The 17,394-nt window shown below is 43.1% G+C and overlaps 1 protein-coding gene across 2 annotated transcripts in view; it reads left to right on the forward strand.

Annotated features, from left to right (window-relative positions):
• The window catches only part of LOC132821804 (choline-phosphate cytidylyltransferase A-like), a 49,297-nt gene that overhangs the window by 17,664 nt on the left and 14,239 nt on the right, over positions 1-17,394 (forward strand). For both annotated transcript variants that reach the window (XM_060834614.1, XM_060834613.1), the window contains exons 3-6: positions 368-467; positions 2,275-2,391; positions 6,145-6,296; positions 9,909-9,987. In XM_060834614.1, the coding sequence (XP_060690597.1) occupies positions 368-467; positions 2,275-2,391; positions 6,145-6,296; positions 9,909-9,987 (448 nt within the window). The remainder of the gene's footprint in view (positions 1-367; positions 468-2,274; positions 2,392-6,144; positions 6,297-9,908; positions 9,988-17,394) is intronic.

The following is a 17,394-nucleotide window of genomic DNA, read 5'->3' on the forward strand; positions in this document are numbered from 1 at the left end:
GTACAGTGCCTGTTATCAGTATTTGTCAGTCTCTAGCATCATAGGTTTCTCTCCTCAATGGCCTTTTGCCTTCCTTGAAGAAACTACCCTATGATCACTGCCATCTCCATACTTGCTTTTTTGCTGCTTGGCACTGCTATTGATTGGCTGACAGGAGGGCAGCACCCACAGTTTCTTGTCTGGCTGCATCTTGATGGTGTTCCTGAGAGTGATGGTTTTGCGGAGTTGGCTCTTAGTGGATTCAAGTAATGGAGTCTCTTTCTTTGGGCAATTCCCTGGGGTCCTGTAGGCCGGTTAGTTAATTCTAATTTCTGAAATGGAGTCCTGCCAGTGACCGGGTTCCCCCTCTGCACTGTTTCCATTACAGACCCTCTCACAGCCGGCACCCTTTGCAGACGAGAATGGAGTGAAGAGCAGCAAGCCATATGAACGTGTGACATTGGAAGAAGCAAAGATTGGGACTCCCCGTGAGTATGGAAACCACTGCCATTGTCCACAGCTTGCTGCCCTCTCTTTCCTTCACCAAAATATACTTTGTGGAAGAATAAGGTGGGGGGTGGGGGGGGCGGGGAATTCGTCTAATTTACAGCATAGACTGCTCCTGGAATAATTCCGTTAATTCTGGACACCAGACCCCAGAAACAGTAACCTGACTGTGGAGAATATGTCGCAGATTCACTAAGATAGTGCTGGGGCTAAAAGGATTGCATTATGACCATAGGTTGCCCAGATGTGATTGCATTCCCTTAAATAGAGAAGGGATGATGATGATCAAATTGACACAGTGAAGGGAATGGAGGGATTCAATCGGGTACATGAAAAATCATTTTCTGTGATGGCTGCAGCTCAGTGCAAAGGGACATAAACCCAAAGCCTTTTCAATGGTGATGGCAGAAAACACTTGTTGATAAAAATTTTTGGAAACTCCACTTCAGAAAACTGTTGAAGCTTTGAGTTAGATGATAGTTTCAGAAATGCAACTGATTTTTGGCAGATAAAAGTAATAAGGGGTATAAAATCATGGCCTCTTGTTCTTGTGTTGTTCTGACCAGACTCTATGTCAAGTAATGGAGATTTGAGATGGGTAAGCAAACTGGCGAGGGAATTTTGATTTGGTAATGAGGCTATTGGATGCAGAGAGCTGTTGACTTTTTAGTTTAATGTACAGCAGCTCGCCAGCACCGTCTTCAGGGTAATTAGGGATAGACAATGAATGCTGGGCTTAGATTAGGATGGTGCTGGAAAAGCACAAGTCAGGCAGCATCCGAGGAGCAGGATAATTGACGTTTCAGGCAAAAGCTGAAAATGTGTTGCTGGTTAAAGCACAGCAGGTCAGGCAGCATCCAAGGAATAGGAAATTCGACGTTTCGGGCAAAAGCTCTTCATCAGGCAATAGAGCCTGATGAAGGGCTTTTGCCAGAAATGTTGAGTTTCCTGCTCCTCGGATGCTGCCTGACCTGCTGTGCTTTAACCAGCAACACATTTTCAGCTTTTGCCTGAAACGTCAATTATCCTGCTCCTTGGATGCTGCCTGACTTGTGCTTTTCCAGCACCATTCTAATCTAGACTCTGGTTTCCAACATCTGCAGTCCTTGTTTTTACCTAATGAATACTGGGCCAACCAGCAATGCTCCCACTGCCTTAAATATTTTTTTAAAAAATTTACTGGGAACCACCAAATGAAGTAATTTTTTTGTTCAGTGATGGAGAAGTTGCAACATTTGTCAATCCCTTGGTCCAGTAGTGTAGTGGTTATGTTATTGGTCTAATAATTATAAGGGAAGGGCAAAGGAGATTCAAGTTCATATTCCATCACAGCAACTTTTTTTTATCAATTATTGTCATGAAACTGCAACACTGTCCTAATTAACAATTGCGTCAGTCATCCTTGCTCAGTCAGGTCTATGTGGACCTGAGAATCGCAATCAGTCATGCTGTTATTGAATGATGGAGAAGCACAAAGGGCCAAATGTCCTACTTTTTGCTTCCAAGTCCTTTGTTCCTGTGCACCACTCCAAATCAGCAGCGAGTGCCCTCAGAAGTTTCACGAAGGCTGCTCACCACCACCATCTCAAAAGAGAAGAAGACTGGGCATCAAATGCTGGGTGTACTGGTGGCATTCAGACTCCAAGAATCATATAGTGATGAAACATAGTAGAAGGAAACTTGGCCCATTCTGCACATATTGAGAATTAATGGAACCAGATGATGATGATGATGATGACGACAATAAGATGAAACACTGTGCAAATGAGAATCTCTCTTCTGCTTCAGTGGATCGCCCAGTTCGAGTGTATGCTGACGGAATCTTCGATCTTTTTCACTCGGGACATGCACGGGCCCTGATGCAGGCCAAGAGTCTTTTCCCAAACACGCATCTAATCGTAGGAGGTAAGGATTATCCTTGTGAATGTTTATTGTCTTATTAATACCACTTACTGATTGACTTATATTGGAAAAAGGGGTCCTTCTTAAAAGTAAATTATTTTTGTATTTTTTACTTGGAACTTTCTGCGTGGCCTGAGTGTTACAGCAGTAACTAGCCTCCATAAGTACAAAGAAAACTCTAGTATATAGAAACAAGGTGTAGGTGATAAGAATCACTGTGGTATATCTAATGCCAAAGATTTATTGGGCATAACACTACCCTATTACCATTATTGTTTGAGGAAATACGTTTTGTTCATAGAATGCTAAACTAACCCTGACATGATGGTGGGCAAGCGGTCAAAGGCCAACCTGGCATCATGCATACCTAACAAAAGCAGAAGTTGCTGGAGAAACTCAGCAGGTCTGGCAGCATCTGTTGAGAGAAAGCAGAGTTAAAAGTTTGGATCCTGTGATCCTTCAAGTCACAGGACCCGATCTGTTACCTGTACTTTGGCTCCACAGATGCTGTCAGACCTGCTGAGTTTCTCCAGCAATTTCTGTTTTTGTTTTAGATTTCTAGCATTTGCAGTATTTTGCATTTCGGTAAGGTCTTGAGAGGCCTTGACATGTTGCCTGTCATATGGATATTTCCCTCTTTGAGGAGAATCTAGAACAAGGAGTCATAGAATCCCTACAGGGCAGAAAGAGGCCATTCAGCCCATCAAGTCTACACCAACCCTTTTGATCAGCATTCCACCCAGACCCAATCCCCATAACCCTGCATATTCCACATGGCTAATCCACCTAACCTGCATGGATACTGTGGGCAATCTAGCTTGGTCAGTCTATTGAACTTGCGCATCTTTTGGACTATGGGGGGAAACCAGAGCACCTGCTGAAAACCCACAAGTCACTTTATAAAAATAGAGGAGCTCATTCAAGACAGATCAAGAGAATTTCTTTTTCCCTAGAAGGTCATGTGGCTTTGGAACTCTCTGAAAGGCAGAGAAGTAGAAACGTTGACGATTTTTAAGGTAGAGGTAGGTAGATCCTTGATGAGCAAGGGGGGTGTGACAAGTCAGTGGTGGTAGGCAAGAAAATGGATTTGAGCTTGCAGCTGGGGTAGCCATGATTTTATCAGATGACAGAATGGGCTCAAGGGCTGAATGACCTATTCCTCCTCATTTGCATGGAAAGTGGCAAATAACTTTCTGGAGCCTACATTCCTTTCTCAAACAATGCTGCAGAATACAACTTGTCATTTGCTGAACCTAGGGGAGGTATGTACCTATGCATATTTTAGCTGTCAAGTTTGCCAAACTATCAATGGTTGCACTTCAGAAAGTATGCACAACTGGAAAGTGCTTTGGGATGTGCTGGGGCAGTGAGAGGTGTTATATAAGTATACGTTCTCTTTTCCTTTATATTCATCTGGGGATGAGTCAATATTGACTAGAATGAGGAGTCCAGCTGAAGGTTCACTTGCTTTGGTTCTTGCTTTCGGCGTTTGTCATTCAGCAGCAATCTGGAGAAAAGAAATTAAAAACATTGTTTCTATGTCAGCAGCGTCAATTTGCAGCGTAGCTCTCTCCCACCTAAGATGGAAGCTTGTGAGTTTGTAATCCAGGTAAACTCTCCAGTTCTTAGGGAAGTGCAGCACTGTCTGATGTGCCATCTTTGTTATGAGGTCTTAGACCAGGAATCTAATTGCCTCCTTAGGTGGATGTAAATGATCACATGGCCTGGATTTTGAAGAAGGATTGGAGATTCTCCCTTATGTCCTGGCTAATAAGCATCCCACTACCAATCTCACTTAAACAGTTATGTGGTCATTATCACATTGCTACCCTTGGGAACTTGCTGTATGCAAATTGGTTGTATGTTTCCTCATTACATTGGTGACCACATTTCAGAAGATACAAAATTGCCCATTAAAGTACTTTAATTTCCTGGCGTTGTCTTGGGTGCTGAATGGTCTATTTTAATTTTCCAATATTATCTGTTTCTGATTCATTAACAGTTGGAATTTGTCTTTTCAGCACTAGTCAAAGGAAATGGGGTTGGCTGACCAGGAAATTTAGTCTGAGCCTTTAATCTCTTCAATGTTTCAGTCTCTTTACCACCCAATACAGTGATATAGTGATGGGGAGAGACTACAAAAGCTGGGGCTGTTTTCCTGACAGCAAAGAAAGCTAAGAGGAGATTGAATTGATTTGATTTGATTTATTGCCACGTGTACCTAAGTACAGTGAAAAGCTTTGTTTATGAGCAACACAGGCAGATCATAGTAAGCAAGAATATACAGATCCTCGGGTCGGGGAAAAAATGATTAGAGGCATAACATTACAGTGTGTGTGCTAGGCAAGATCAGCATTATTTGCAGTTAGACAGTCCCTTCATCAGTCTAATAACAGCCAGGAAGAAGCTATTCCTGAACCTGCTAGTGTGAGAGCGTGTGTGTGTGTGTGTGTTCAAGCTTCTGTGTTTTCTGCCTGATGGAAGGGGTTGCAGGAGATGTTTACCGGGGTGCAATAGGTCTTTGATGATGTTGGCAGCCTTTCTGTGCCAACGAATCATGTAAATGGATCCCTGGAAGGAAGGTTAGCTTCGGTGATGGTCTGGGCTGTGCACACAACCTTCTGTAGTGTCTTATGGTCCTGGGCAGGACACTTGCCATACCAGGCCGGTATGCTTTCAGTGGTGCATCAGTAAAAGTTGGAGATGGCCCTTATGGACATGCCGAATTTCCTGAGCTGTCTAAGGAAGAAGATGCATTGCTTTGCCTTCTTGACCATCACATTTGCATGGGGTGTCCAGAACAGGTAGTTGGTTATCATCACTCTTAGGAACATTAGAAGCTGAAGGGTTTTGGTAGAGTTGATGGGTCGAAGCTGGTTTCACAGACAGGAGGAGATCGGTAATCAGATATCGAACATTTAATGTTAATTGGCAAAAAGATCCCAGGAGAAAATTTTTTAAAATTAATTAAAAAACACTTCTGATTATCTCTAAAACGAATCTCAGGTATTCATGATCCTGTTATTGTTACCTGCTTTGATGGCCTCGCTGGAAACTCGAGGCAATGTAAAATGGGTGAAGGAAGCCTGGGTGGCCTTTACACTTGAAAGCTGTACTAGAAATAGACTTATTCTCAATGAAACTGTCCATGCAGTAGGAGCATTATACCAAATCCATTTGTCTCAAAGCAGAAGTTGGCAGAAAATTGGGCAATTTATCATATGAGAACTGGCTGTCCTTCTAGAACAGAGAAAGCATGGGATTAAAAAGACTGTTCTTGGGTTGTTGCCAGAGGATGCACTCAGTGAGAGTTGTACGAGCACCCAGAACCTGAGTCCATTGCTGCACTTTAAGATCAGCATTTCCCTTGGTCCTTGGCTCTCTGCCCCATTATGGGTAATCTAAAATCTTGGAAAAATCCTAAATGTGGTCTGGCCTATTTCCCAAGGGTGCTGGATTTTGGAAACTGAATTGAGAGAAAAGTTAGGCTGTTCTGGATTGCAAGTTGGATTAGAAGCTGCAGTCTCAGGATACTGCTTGAACTTTCTAGTGCCAACACTTGGATTTGACTAATTTAATACCACAGTGGTACTTGAACTTGTGGTTTCTGGGTTTCTGGTCCAACGTCCTCTGATACCTTACCTGGAATAAGCATTGCAGATTTCCGAGCAGAGTTCAGGTGAGTTAACATGCTGAGACCAAGCTCGAAGTTTTAAGCAGCCTAACTGAACCTTGTTTTCTTCTCACCTTTTGCAGTGTGCAATGATGACCTGACCCACCAGTTCAAAGGCTTCACGGTAATGAACGAGGCTGAGCGGTATGATGCAGTCAGGCATTGCCGCTACGTTGATGAGGTTGTAAGAAACGCACCCTGGTCACTTTCGGCTGAGTTCCTGGAGATGCACAGGGTAAGCTTTATTTTTAATTCAGATGGAATGCTGTCTGCCTCAGGAAGTTCAAACTGGCTTAAAGCACAATTCAGCAGCAATTTATCAAAGTGACTAGTTATTGCTAACAATGATGAGCTGTTTCATCTCGTCCAGAACACTGCAACTGGAGGATGCTGCTGGCACGTGTAAGCAAATCAATATCTAACCTGTCCATTATCAGTTCCCTGCAAGTGGAAGGGGTGGCCAGGGTGAAGAGGTGGTGACATGATGATAGTGTCACTGGATTAGTAGTTCAGAGGCCCACGCTAATGCCCTGAGGCATTGGGTTCAAATCCAACCACAGCAGCTGCTGGAGTTTAAATTCAATGAATCAAGTCTGGGATTAGAAGCCATTTCAGTCATTGCAACTGTGAAACTATCATCTATTGTCATTAGATCCCATTTGATTCACCAATGTCCTTCAGGGAAGTACTTGTAACTCCAGACCATATATTTGGCTTGGGTGTCAATGGCTGGGCCAGCATTTCTTGCCTGTCCGTAATTGTCTTTGAGAAGGTGATGGTGACCTGCCTCCTTGAATCTTATGGTCCGCAGTACCATTGGCAAGGAAGTTTCAGGAATTTGAACTAACACCACTAAAGGAATAACAATATGTTTCTAGGTGGTAGAGGTATGAAAAGAGCTGTTGTACGAGACTGTGTAAATAACTATAGTGCATCATGTAGGTGTCATGGTGCGTCAGTGATGGTAGGGGTGTCAATTATTTTGTCCTGGATTGTGTCAAGCTTCGTGATCATTGTTACGACTCCATCAATCCAGGCAATTGGGGAGAATTCCATCACAGTCCTGCGTGTGCCTCATAGATATTGGAAAAACTTCAGGGAGTCAGGAGGCGAGTTACTCACTGCAATATTCCCAGCCTCTGACCAACTCTTGTTGCCATACTATCTGTACGGCTGGTTCAATTCAGTTTCTAGTCTGTGGAAACTCCAGCATGGGGAGGGGGGAGGGGGGGGGGGTTGTGTGTGCTTTAGTGATGCTGGTGCAATTGAATGTCAAGATGCGATGGTTAGACTTTCTCTTTTTGGAGATGACTACTGCTTAGTACCTATGTTTGCGATATTATTCACCATTTATCAGCCCATGCCTGAATGCTGTATATGGATGTACGTTTCAAATTATGCTTCACATCCTGCTGTCGTCATTGAAACACTCCTCTTTGAAACTTATGATGGAAGGATGAGCTTGCAGAAGATGGCTATCCTGGCAGTAATGTCTTTGGAGCTCAATAATCTTAATTCAAAGAACACAATCCTCTTCCCTTCTGCTTAGTATGACTTCAACCAAAGTAGTGTTTTCCCAATTTCCATTGACTTCAACTTTGCTAGGCCGCCTCATGACTCTAGATATGCCAAACCACTTCACAGGTTTTGAAGTACGTTTGGAGTATGGTCACTGTTTTAGGGACCGAAGCAATCAGTTCTCTTAGTTGCTAAAAACCGAAATGTGATAATGACCAGATGATCTGTATTCGTAATGATGATGCTTGAGGAATACAGTCATAGAGATGTACAGCATGGAAACAGACCCTTCGGTCCAACCCGTCCATGCCAGCCAGGTATCCCAACCCAATCTAGTCCCACCTGCCAGCACCCGGCCCATATCCCTCCAAACCCTTCCTATTCATATACCCATCCAAATGTTGCAATTGTACCAGCCTCCACCACTTCCATTAGCAGCTCATTCCATATGCATACCACCCTCTGCGTGAAAAAGTTGCCCCATAGGTCTCTCTTGTATCTTTCCCCTTTCACCCTAAACCTATGCCCTCTAGTTCTGGATTCCCTGACCCCAGGGAAATGACTTTGTCTATTTATCCTATCCATGCCCCCCATAATTTTCTGAACCTCTATAAGGTCACCCCTCAGCCTCCAACGCTCCAGAGAAAATAGCCCCAGCCTGTTCAGCCTCTCACTGTAGCTCAGATCATCCTTGTAAACCTTTTCTGAACCCTTTCAAGTTTCACAACATCTTTCCGATAAGGAGACCAGAACTGCACGCAATATTCCAACAGTGGCCTAAACAATGTCCTGTACAGCCGCAACATGACCTCCCAACTCCTGTACTCAATACTCTGACCAATAAAGGAAAGCATACCAAATGCCTTCTTCACTATCCTATCTACCTCAACTCCACTCTCAAGGAGCTATGAACCTGCACTCCAAGGTCTCTTTGTTCAGCAACACTCCCTAGGACCTTACCATTAAGTGTATAAAGTCCTGTTAAGATTTGCTTTCCCAAAATGCGGCACCTCGCATTTATCTGAATTAAACTCCATCTGCCACTTCTCAGCCCATTGGCCCATCTGGTCCAGATCCTGCTGTAATCTGCAGTAACCCTCTTCACTGTCCACTACACCTTCAATTTTGGTGTCATCGGCAAAATTACTAACTGTACCTCTTATGCTCGCATCCAAATCACTTATGTAAATGACAAAAAGTAGAGGACCCTGCACCGATCCTTGTGGCACTCCACTGGTCACAGGCCTCCAGTCTGAAAAACAATCCTCTACCACCACCCTCTGTCTTCTACCTTTGAATAAATGTTGTCCAAGGAGTCTTGTCTCCTCATTATTGATTCATAAGACATCTTGATAGCAGGAGATTCAATAATGGTAATGCCGTTGAATGTCAAAAGGTGATAACACTCATGCCATTAAGACAATGAGGTAGCGGTGCAGGCTCGAAGGGCTGAATGATCTACTCCTGCACCTATTGTCTACTTGTCACCTACTGGACTAAGATTGAATGTTGTCTAGGTCTTGCTACATTTGAATGCTGACTGATTCAGTAGCTGAGATGTAGTAAGTGGTGCTTAACAATTATGCTATCATCTATGAACATCTCCTCTTCTGACTTTATGGTGGAGATGAAGTTATTTAATGAAGCAGTGGTGATGGTTAGGCCCAGCACAGTTCTTTGGAGATCTCTTGCAGGGATGTTCTTGAATTGAAACGATTGACTTCCAGTGGCCATCAGCACCATTAATTGTGTTAGGTATGACTTTAACCAATGGAGAGTTTCCCTTTTTGATGAAGACTTCAGTTTTCAAACTAGTGCAATAGCATTTTCACATTCATGTCAGAGGACAGTCAGAGCCTTGGTTTAACACTGATCTGAAATATAGCATTTCTGATAGCATACTGTCAGTAGTCTTGACTTAGATTTCTATGCTCAAGTTTTGCATGGATTAAACTCTCAACCACTTTACTCTGAGATTTATAAAGGCAACTCCTCATGTTGTGTTTATTTCATTGAGCATGTGAACTGGCTGCTATTCCAGTGTGAAAACTTAAGGTATTGCATTGTCAGAGTCAGTGCCAAAACTAGCGATGTGGCACTCTAGTGTAATTACAATGTGACAGGTCTATGTAGATAGTTGCAGTGATGAATATTAAAGTAGGAAGTTGTAATGAAAGAAGCTGACACAGTATGTGACAAAAAAAAATAGAAAATAAGGCCCTAAGGGTAGCAAATGCTCATGTACATGAGTGGGAACTATTAGATGCTACAAGAAATTCTGAAATGTATTTTTTAAATCAGACTTTTAAAGATTTTTTTTCTATTGTAGATAGACTTTGTGGCTCATGATGACATCCCATATTCCTCCGCAGGAAGCGATGATGTTTACAAACACATTAAAGACGCAGGTATGTATATAGAACATAGAACAGTACAGCACAGTCCAGGCCCTTCAGCCCTTAATGTTGTGCTGACCTTTTATCCTCCTTTAAGATCAAACTAACCTACATACTCTTCATTTTACTATCATTCATGTGCTACCCAAGAGCCACTTAAATGTCCCTAATGTATCTGACTCTACTATTACGGCTGGCAGTGCATTCCATGCCCCACCACTCAGAGGAACCTATTTCTGACATCTCCCTTAAAACTTCCTCCAATCACCTTAAAATTATGCCCCCTCATGATAGCTATTTCTGCCCTGCGAAAATGTCTCTGACTATTTATTCTGTCTCTGCCTCTCATCATCTTGTACACTTCTATCAAGACTCCTGTCATCCTTCTTCACCAGCGAGAGAAGACTTTGCTCCCTCAATCTTTCTTCATAACACATGCCCTCCAGACCAGGCAGTATCCTGGCAAATCTCCTCTGCACCCTCTGTAAACTTCCACATCCTTCCTATGACAAGAACTGGACACAATATTCCAAGTGTGGTCTAACCAGGGCTCTATAGACCTGCAGAATAACCTCACAACTCTTAAACTCAATCCCCCTGCTACTGAAAGCCAGCACACCATATGCCTTCTTTACCCTATCAACTTGTGTGGCAACTTTGAGGGATTTCTGAACATGGACCCCAAGATCCCTCTGTTCCTCCACACTGCCAAGAATCCTGCCTTTAACCCTGTATTCTGCATTTAAATTTGACCTTCCAGAATGAATCACTTTTCCAGACTGAACTCTATCTATCACTTATCAGTCTAGATCTGCATCTTGTCCAATCCTCTCCAATAATTTGCCCACTACAGATCTAGGACTGACTGGTCTGTAATTCCCAGGGTTATCCCTATTCCCTTTCTTGACAAGGGAATAACATTGCTGAAAATGTGTTGCTGGAAAAGCGCAGCTGGTCAGGCAGAATCCAAGGAACAGGACAGTCGATGTTTCGGGCATAAGCCTGTCTTGAGGAATTCTTCAGGCTTATGCCCGAAACGTCGAATCTCCTGTTCCTTGGATGCTGCCTGACCTGCTGCTTTTCCAGCAACACATTTTCAGCTCTGATCTCCAGCATCTGCAATCCTCAATTTTTCCCCAAGGGAATAACATTTGCCACCCTTCAATCACCTGGAACCACTCCAGAGGACGCAAAGATCATTGGCAAAGGCTCAGCAATCTCTTCCCTTGCACCTTGGATATATCATGTCTGGTCCAAGGGACTTATGTATCCTTTTTAAAAGATTTTCAGCATATTCTTCTTCTTAACATCAAAGTATTTGAGCGTATCAGCCTGATTCATACTGTCCTCACAAACGACAAGGTCCCTCTCAGTCATGAATACTGAAGCAAAGTACTCATTAAGGACATCCCCTACCTCCTCCGACTCCAGGCACAAGGTCCTCCCCACTATCCCTGATCAGTCCTATCCTCCAGTCTGGACATCCTCTTGTTCTTTACAAAAGTGTAGAACACCTTAGGGTTTTCCTTAATCCTGCACGCTAAAGCTGTTTCGTGCCCCCTTCTAGCTCTCCTAATTCCATTCTTCAGTTCCTTCCTGGCTGGCTTGTAACCTTCTAGAGTAAAAAGTGAGGTCTGCAGATGCTGGAGATCACAGCTGCAAATGTGTTGCTGGTCAAAGCACAGCAGGTGACGTTTCGAGCATAAGCCCTTCATCAGGAATGAGGAGAGTGTGCCAAGCAGGCTAAGATAAAAGGTAGGGAGGAGGGACTTGGGGGAGGGGCGATGGAGGTGGGATAGGTGGAAGGAGGTCAAGGTGAGGGTGATAGGCCGGAGTGGGGTGGGAGCGGAGAGGTCAGGAAGAGGATTGCAGGTTAGGAGGGCGGTGCTGAGTTGAGGGAACCGACTGAGACAAGGTGGGGGGAGGGGAAATTAGGAAACTGGAGAAATCTGAATTCATACCTTGTGGTTGGAGGGTTCCCAGGCGGAAGATGAGGCGCTCCTCCTCCAGCCGTCGCGTTGTTATGTTCTGCCGGTGGAGGAGTCCAAGGACCTGCATGTCCTCGGTGGAGTGGGAGGGAGAGTTAAAGTGTTGAGCCACGGGGTGATTGGGTTGGTTGGTCCGGGCGGCCCGGAGGTGTTCTCTGAAGCGTTCCGCAAGTAAGCGGCCTGTCTCCCCAATATAGAGGAGGCCACATCGGGTGCAGCGGATGCAATAGATGATGTGTGTGGAGGTACAGGTGAACTTGTGGCGGATATGGAAGGATCCCTTGGGGCCTTGGAGGGAAGTGAGTGTGGAGGTGTGGGCGCAAGTTTTACATTTCCTGCGGATGCAGGGGAAGGTGCCAGGGGTGGAGGTTGGGTTGGTGGGGGGTGTGGATCTGACGAGGGAGTCACGAAGGGATTGGTCCTTGCGGAACGCTGATAGGGGAGGGGAGGGAAATATATCCTTGGTGGTGGGGTCCGTTTGGAGGTGGCGGAAATGACAGCGGATGATACGTTGTATGCGGAGGTTGGTGGGGTGGTAGGTGAGAACCAGTGGGGTTCTGTCTTGGTGGCGGTTGGAGGAGCGGGGCTCAAGGGCGGAGGAGCGGGAAGTGGAGGAGATGCGGTGGAGGGCATCGTCGATCACGTCTGGGGGGAATCTGCGGTCCTTGAAGAAGGAGGCCATCTGGGTTGTGCGGTGTTGGAACTGGTCCTCCTGGGAGCAGTTTTTGACGTTTCGAGCATAAGCCCTTCATCAGGAATGAGGAGAGTGTGCCAAGCAGGCTAAGATAAAAGGTAGGGAGGAGGGACTTGGGGGAGGGGCGATGGAGGTGGGATATTTTTGACGTTTCGAGCCTTCTAGAGCCCTGTATGATCCTTGCTTCCTCAACCTTAATTAAACTTCTTTCTTCCTCTTGACTAGATGTTCCACATCCCTTGTCACCCAAGGTTCCTTCTCCCTACAATCCCTTCCTTGCCTCAGTGGGACAAACCAATCCAGCACTATCAGCAAGTGCTCCCTAAACAATCTCCACATTTCTGTCATGCATATTCCTCAGAACATCAATTCCCAATTTAGGCATCCCAGTTCCTGCCAAACAGCATTGTCATTCCCCCTCCCCTAATTAAATACTTCCCCGACCTTTTGTTGCTGAAACTGTGTTCATTGGGTACCATTCTTTCTCAATACAAACCCAAACAAGCAGACAAAACACGTCCAGAAACCCTAGCCACTCTCCCCTACATCAAAGACATCTCGGAAATGACTGCCAGACTACTCAGACGCCTTACCATCACGGTAGCGCACAAATCCACCAACACACAAAAACAGCAGCTAATGAACTTGAAAAACTCGATACAGACAATGAGCAAAACTAATGCCATTTACAAAATACCAGGCAAGCACTGTGACAAACAGGCAGAAAACTAGCCATCAGGATACATGAACACCAACTAACCACAAAACGACATGACCCTCTCTCACGTATATCCTCAAATACGGATGAGGAAGGAAACCACTTCGACTAGGACAAGCCAAATAAAAACATGCATGATAATTCTAGAAGCATGGCATTCCAACCGGATCTCTATCAACAAACACATCGAGTTAGACCCCATTTACCACCCCCTGAGAAAAGGAACAGGAAGTGACTTCACCACAGCATCACCACAGGAAATGACATCACCAACCCAAAGAAATCCCAAACATATAAATAGAAAGCAGCAATTTTCAGAATTGCTTTGCATGTGGTCCACTGAAGGTGTTACCTAGTAAGGTAATGAAATGTCTGGAAATGAACCTTTCAGCTCAGCGAGTAAGCCTACATCAAAACTTCAACCTGAGCTACAAATCTTCTCAAAACTCACTTCCCCTACCGTCTGTTTCTATTTCTTTCCATGAGTATAGTAAAGGTCAGAGAGTTGTGATCACTGTCACTGAAATGCTCTCCCACTGAGAGTTCTGAGACCTGGCCTGGTTCATTGCCAAGCACCATATCCAATATGGCCTCCCCTCTAGTTGGCCAATCTACATATTGTGTCAGGAATCCTTCCTGGACACACAGACAAAAATTGCTCCATCCAAACTATTTTAATAAGGAGGCTCCAATCAATATTAGGGAAGTTAAAGTCACCCATAACAGCAACCTTGTTACTTCTGCACTTTGCCAAATTCTTCCTCCCAATCTGCTCCTCTCTGTCTCTGTGGTTATTGAGGGGGGGGGGTCTGTAGAAAACTTCCAATAAAATGACTGCTCTTTTCCTGTTGGTTTGAAGATAGGTGGGTCTCCATGTTCAGGATATTAGGACTTGTAATAGGCCATTTGACCCCTTGAGCATACTATACCATTTGATTAAAAAAAAGATTGATTTGAGTGTAGTCTCTACTCTCCTGGTTTATGAACATACGTATGAGGTGTATTCGGAGAGCATTTGGCCCCTAGAACCTGCTCTGCTATTTGATAATGTCAGGCTGCTCTCACTGTGACTTCTATTTTCGTGTCTGTCCCTTGTATCTTTTCACTCCCTTGTCAGACAGAAATTTGTATAATCTACATTTGAAAATATCCGAAGAACCTTCCTAAACTGTTCTCTGGGCAAGCCAATTTCATAACGTGACAACTGATGTTGAGGAAAAAATGGCTTCACCTCTGTATTAAATGGGGTTCCCTTGTTCTTAAGATGCATTCCCTAGTTCTAATCTTGCCCGCAAGAGAAAACATTTCAGTATCTACCATGTCAATTTTCTCCAAGTTATTAATGTTTAATTAGATTGCTTTTCATTTTGTCTAATCTCCAACTGATAATGCCTATCCCGTCCACCCTTTCCTCATCAGACAACTCCCCCATCCCAGGATGGCTTAAGTGAACCTTCTCTGCACTACTAATGCAATTGTATTCTTTCTGAAATAAGGAGACTGTACGCTATTCCCAAGGTGGTGTCGTTGCCTTGTGCAGCAAGAGCCAAACTTCCATAATTTCAGAAACATAAAACATTAGAGCCAGAGTAGGCCATTCAGCCCTTTGAGTTTGCTTCGACATTCACTGCAATCATGGTGGATCATTCAACTCCCATCAGTCTTCCTGCTTTCTTTCATACCCTTTGATTCCGTTAGCCTCAAGAACTATATCCAACTCCTTCTTGAAAACATTCAATTTTTTGGCCTTAAGGACTCATGGCAGAAAATTTCACAGACTCACCACTTTCTAGGTGAAGATATCTCTCTTGTCTCAGCCTTATTTGACCTACTTCGTTTCCTTAGACTCTGACCCCTGGTTCTGCACTCCCCGGTCATTGTGAACATGGTGTCTCATCCTCTTAAAATTTTATAGGTTTCTTTTGAGATCCCTCCTCATTCTTCTGAAGTGAATATGTTCCTCATGTACTGCATTCCATTCTCCCTGCAATGAACAGTAACATTGCAGCTGTCTTCCTAATTACTTGCTGCACTGACATAAGCACTTGTTGAGATTCATGTACCAGGAAACCTGGATTCCTATGTCCCACAGAGTTCTGAAACCTCTCTCCATTTAAATAATATGCTCCTTTTCATTCATAGCTACCAAAATGGATAAGTCCTACATTATAATGAATCTGCCAAACTTTTGCCAACTCACTCAACCTATATGTATGGCTTTGCAATCTCCTTGTATTCTCGTCAAAAATTATTTTCCAATTTATCTTTGTCACATCAGCACGTGTAGCAACTGTACATTTGGTTCCTTTATCCAAATCATTGATATACTATATATACTCATGTAAAAGTCAAATTTTGTAGGCTTTTTTTATGGGGTTGACTATTAAAAGGATACTGCTATTGAGGGGCTGAAATTGACGCTACAGTCCACAATACAGCATTACTAGCAGAAGTCCATTTAATCTGTAAACAAATAAAGGAAAAAAAAACACACCGAATTACCGTAGTATGATTATATTCCTTGAGTGCTACAGGGGAACTGAGCTCAGCTGGGCTGTACCCAAAGGGAGTTTGCCACCTGAATCCTAAACTTTTGCAGCAAATTGGTATAAATTGTACATCAAAACACATAATAACACAAAAAAATCATTTCCCCACTGTAACGTTAATGTTCAGGATAATACCTTGGATCAAATATTAATCTGTTATTTAAAAGTTGACCCTCTCTTTTTGGCCAAAATATCTGGAATTTTCATATATGTAAAAGTCGACCCTTGCTCTTCACAGACCAACATTTGATTCAAGGTATTATCCTGTACATTAATGTTACAGTGGGGAAATGATTTTTTTGTGTTATTATATCTGTTCAATGCACCTACTCTTTTCATATTTCCCATTATTAATTTCCAGGCACATTCTGCAGGATGAATGCTCTCTTGAGTTTGTTCTTGCCTTTTTAACAAGCTGTAGAAACTCCTTAATATATATTTTTGTTACTTGCTAGCTTTCTCTTGAACCCAACTTCTCCGCAGTTTTTTTTTAAGTCATTCTTTGACTTTTTTTATGTGCTGTCCATTTCTCTAACCTGCCACTAATTTTCATTGAATTTTACACTTTTCCTTTTAATTTGTTCCTGTATTTAACTTCCATAGATGGTAATGGGTGGTTCATCTTTTTCCTTGAGTCTTTCTCACTGGAAGGTATGTTTGCTGTGTATGAAATATCTATAAATGTCTGCGACTGCATCTTTTCTGACCTATCCTTAACCTAATTTTCTAGTTCACTTCAGTCAGCTTTATCTTTATACTCTCAATTACTTAAATTTAAATTTGAAATGCTCTGGACTCAATTTTCTCATCCTCAAATTGAATCTGAAATTGTTATGGTCACTATGACCCAGACATGCCATTGCTAAAAAGTCTTAAATTAATCCTATTTCATTGCATATTACTAGGTCAAGAGTAGCCTGTTCCCTGGCTATAGAATGAATTGTTCTATGTAATTGTCCTGAAAATTCTTCCTATCTCTTTTCGTGTTACTTAGAAGCTTTCTCTTGTACTTTAATTCTCCTCTATTAGTCACTCTTTTGATTTTGTTTTGACAGTGTTCAATTTTCTGACCTATGAGTTCAACTTCCACCTAATTTTGCCAATCTGATTCAACCAATCTATTTGTAGATTGGAAAAGAAAATTCCCAAAGATATTTCTGGACCTTTCTCACAAGCCACTGTTTTTATTTTCTGTTCCCGAGTTGATTTACTGTTTGGATACCTATGACTACTCCCACCAGTAACATCTTACCTTTGCTGTTTCTTATCTCTAACCTAATAAATTCCACATCTTGACCTTTAGAACTAAGGTTAGGCTTCTGCTGGTTTACTGCGATCTTTATTACACGTAAGGTAAGTATGATAGACCTTTAATTGGAATTTTGGAATTTGTTTCAAGCATTCCATGGTCAGCATAGCAAGATACAGGGTAAATATTTCTCAGTACCAAATCTTAGTTCAAGCTGTCCA

Source organism: Hemiscyllium ocellatum, chromosome 13, assembly GCF_020745735.1.
Source record: "Hemiscyllium ocellatum isolate sHemOce1 chromosome 13, sHemOce1.pat.X.cur, whole genome shotgun sequence".
In the NCBI taxonomy this organism is placed as follows: Eukaryota; Metazoa; Chordata; class Chondrichthyes; order Orectolobiformes; family Hemiscylliidae; genus Hemiscyllium; species Hemiscyllium ocellatum.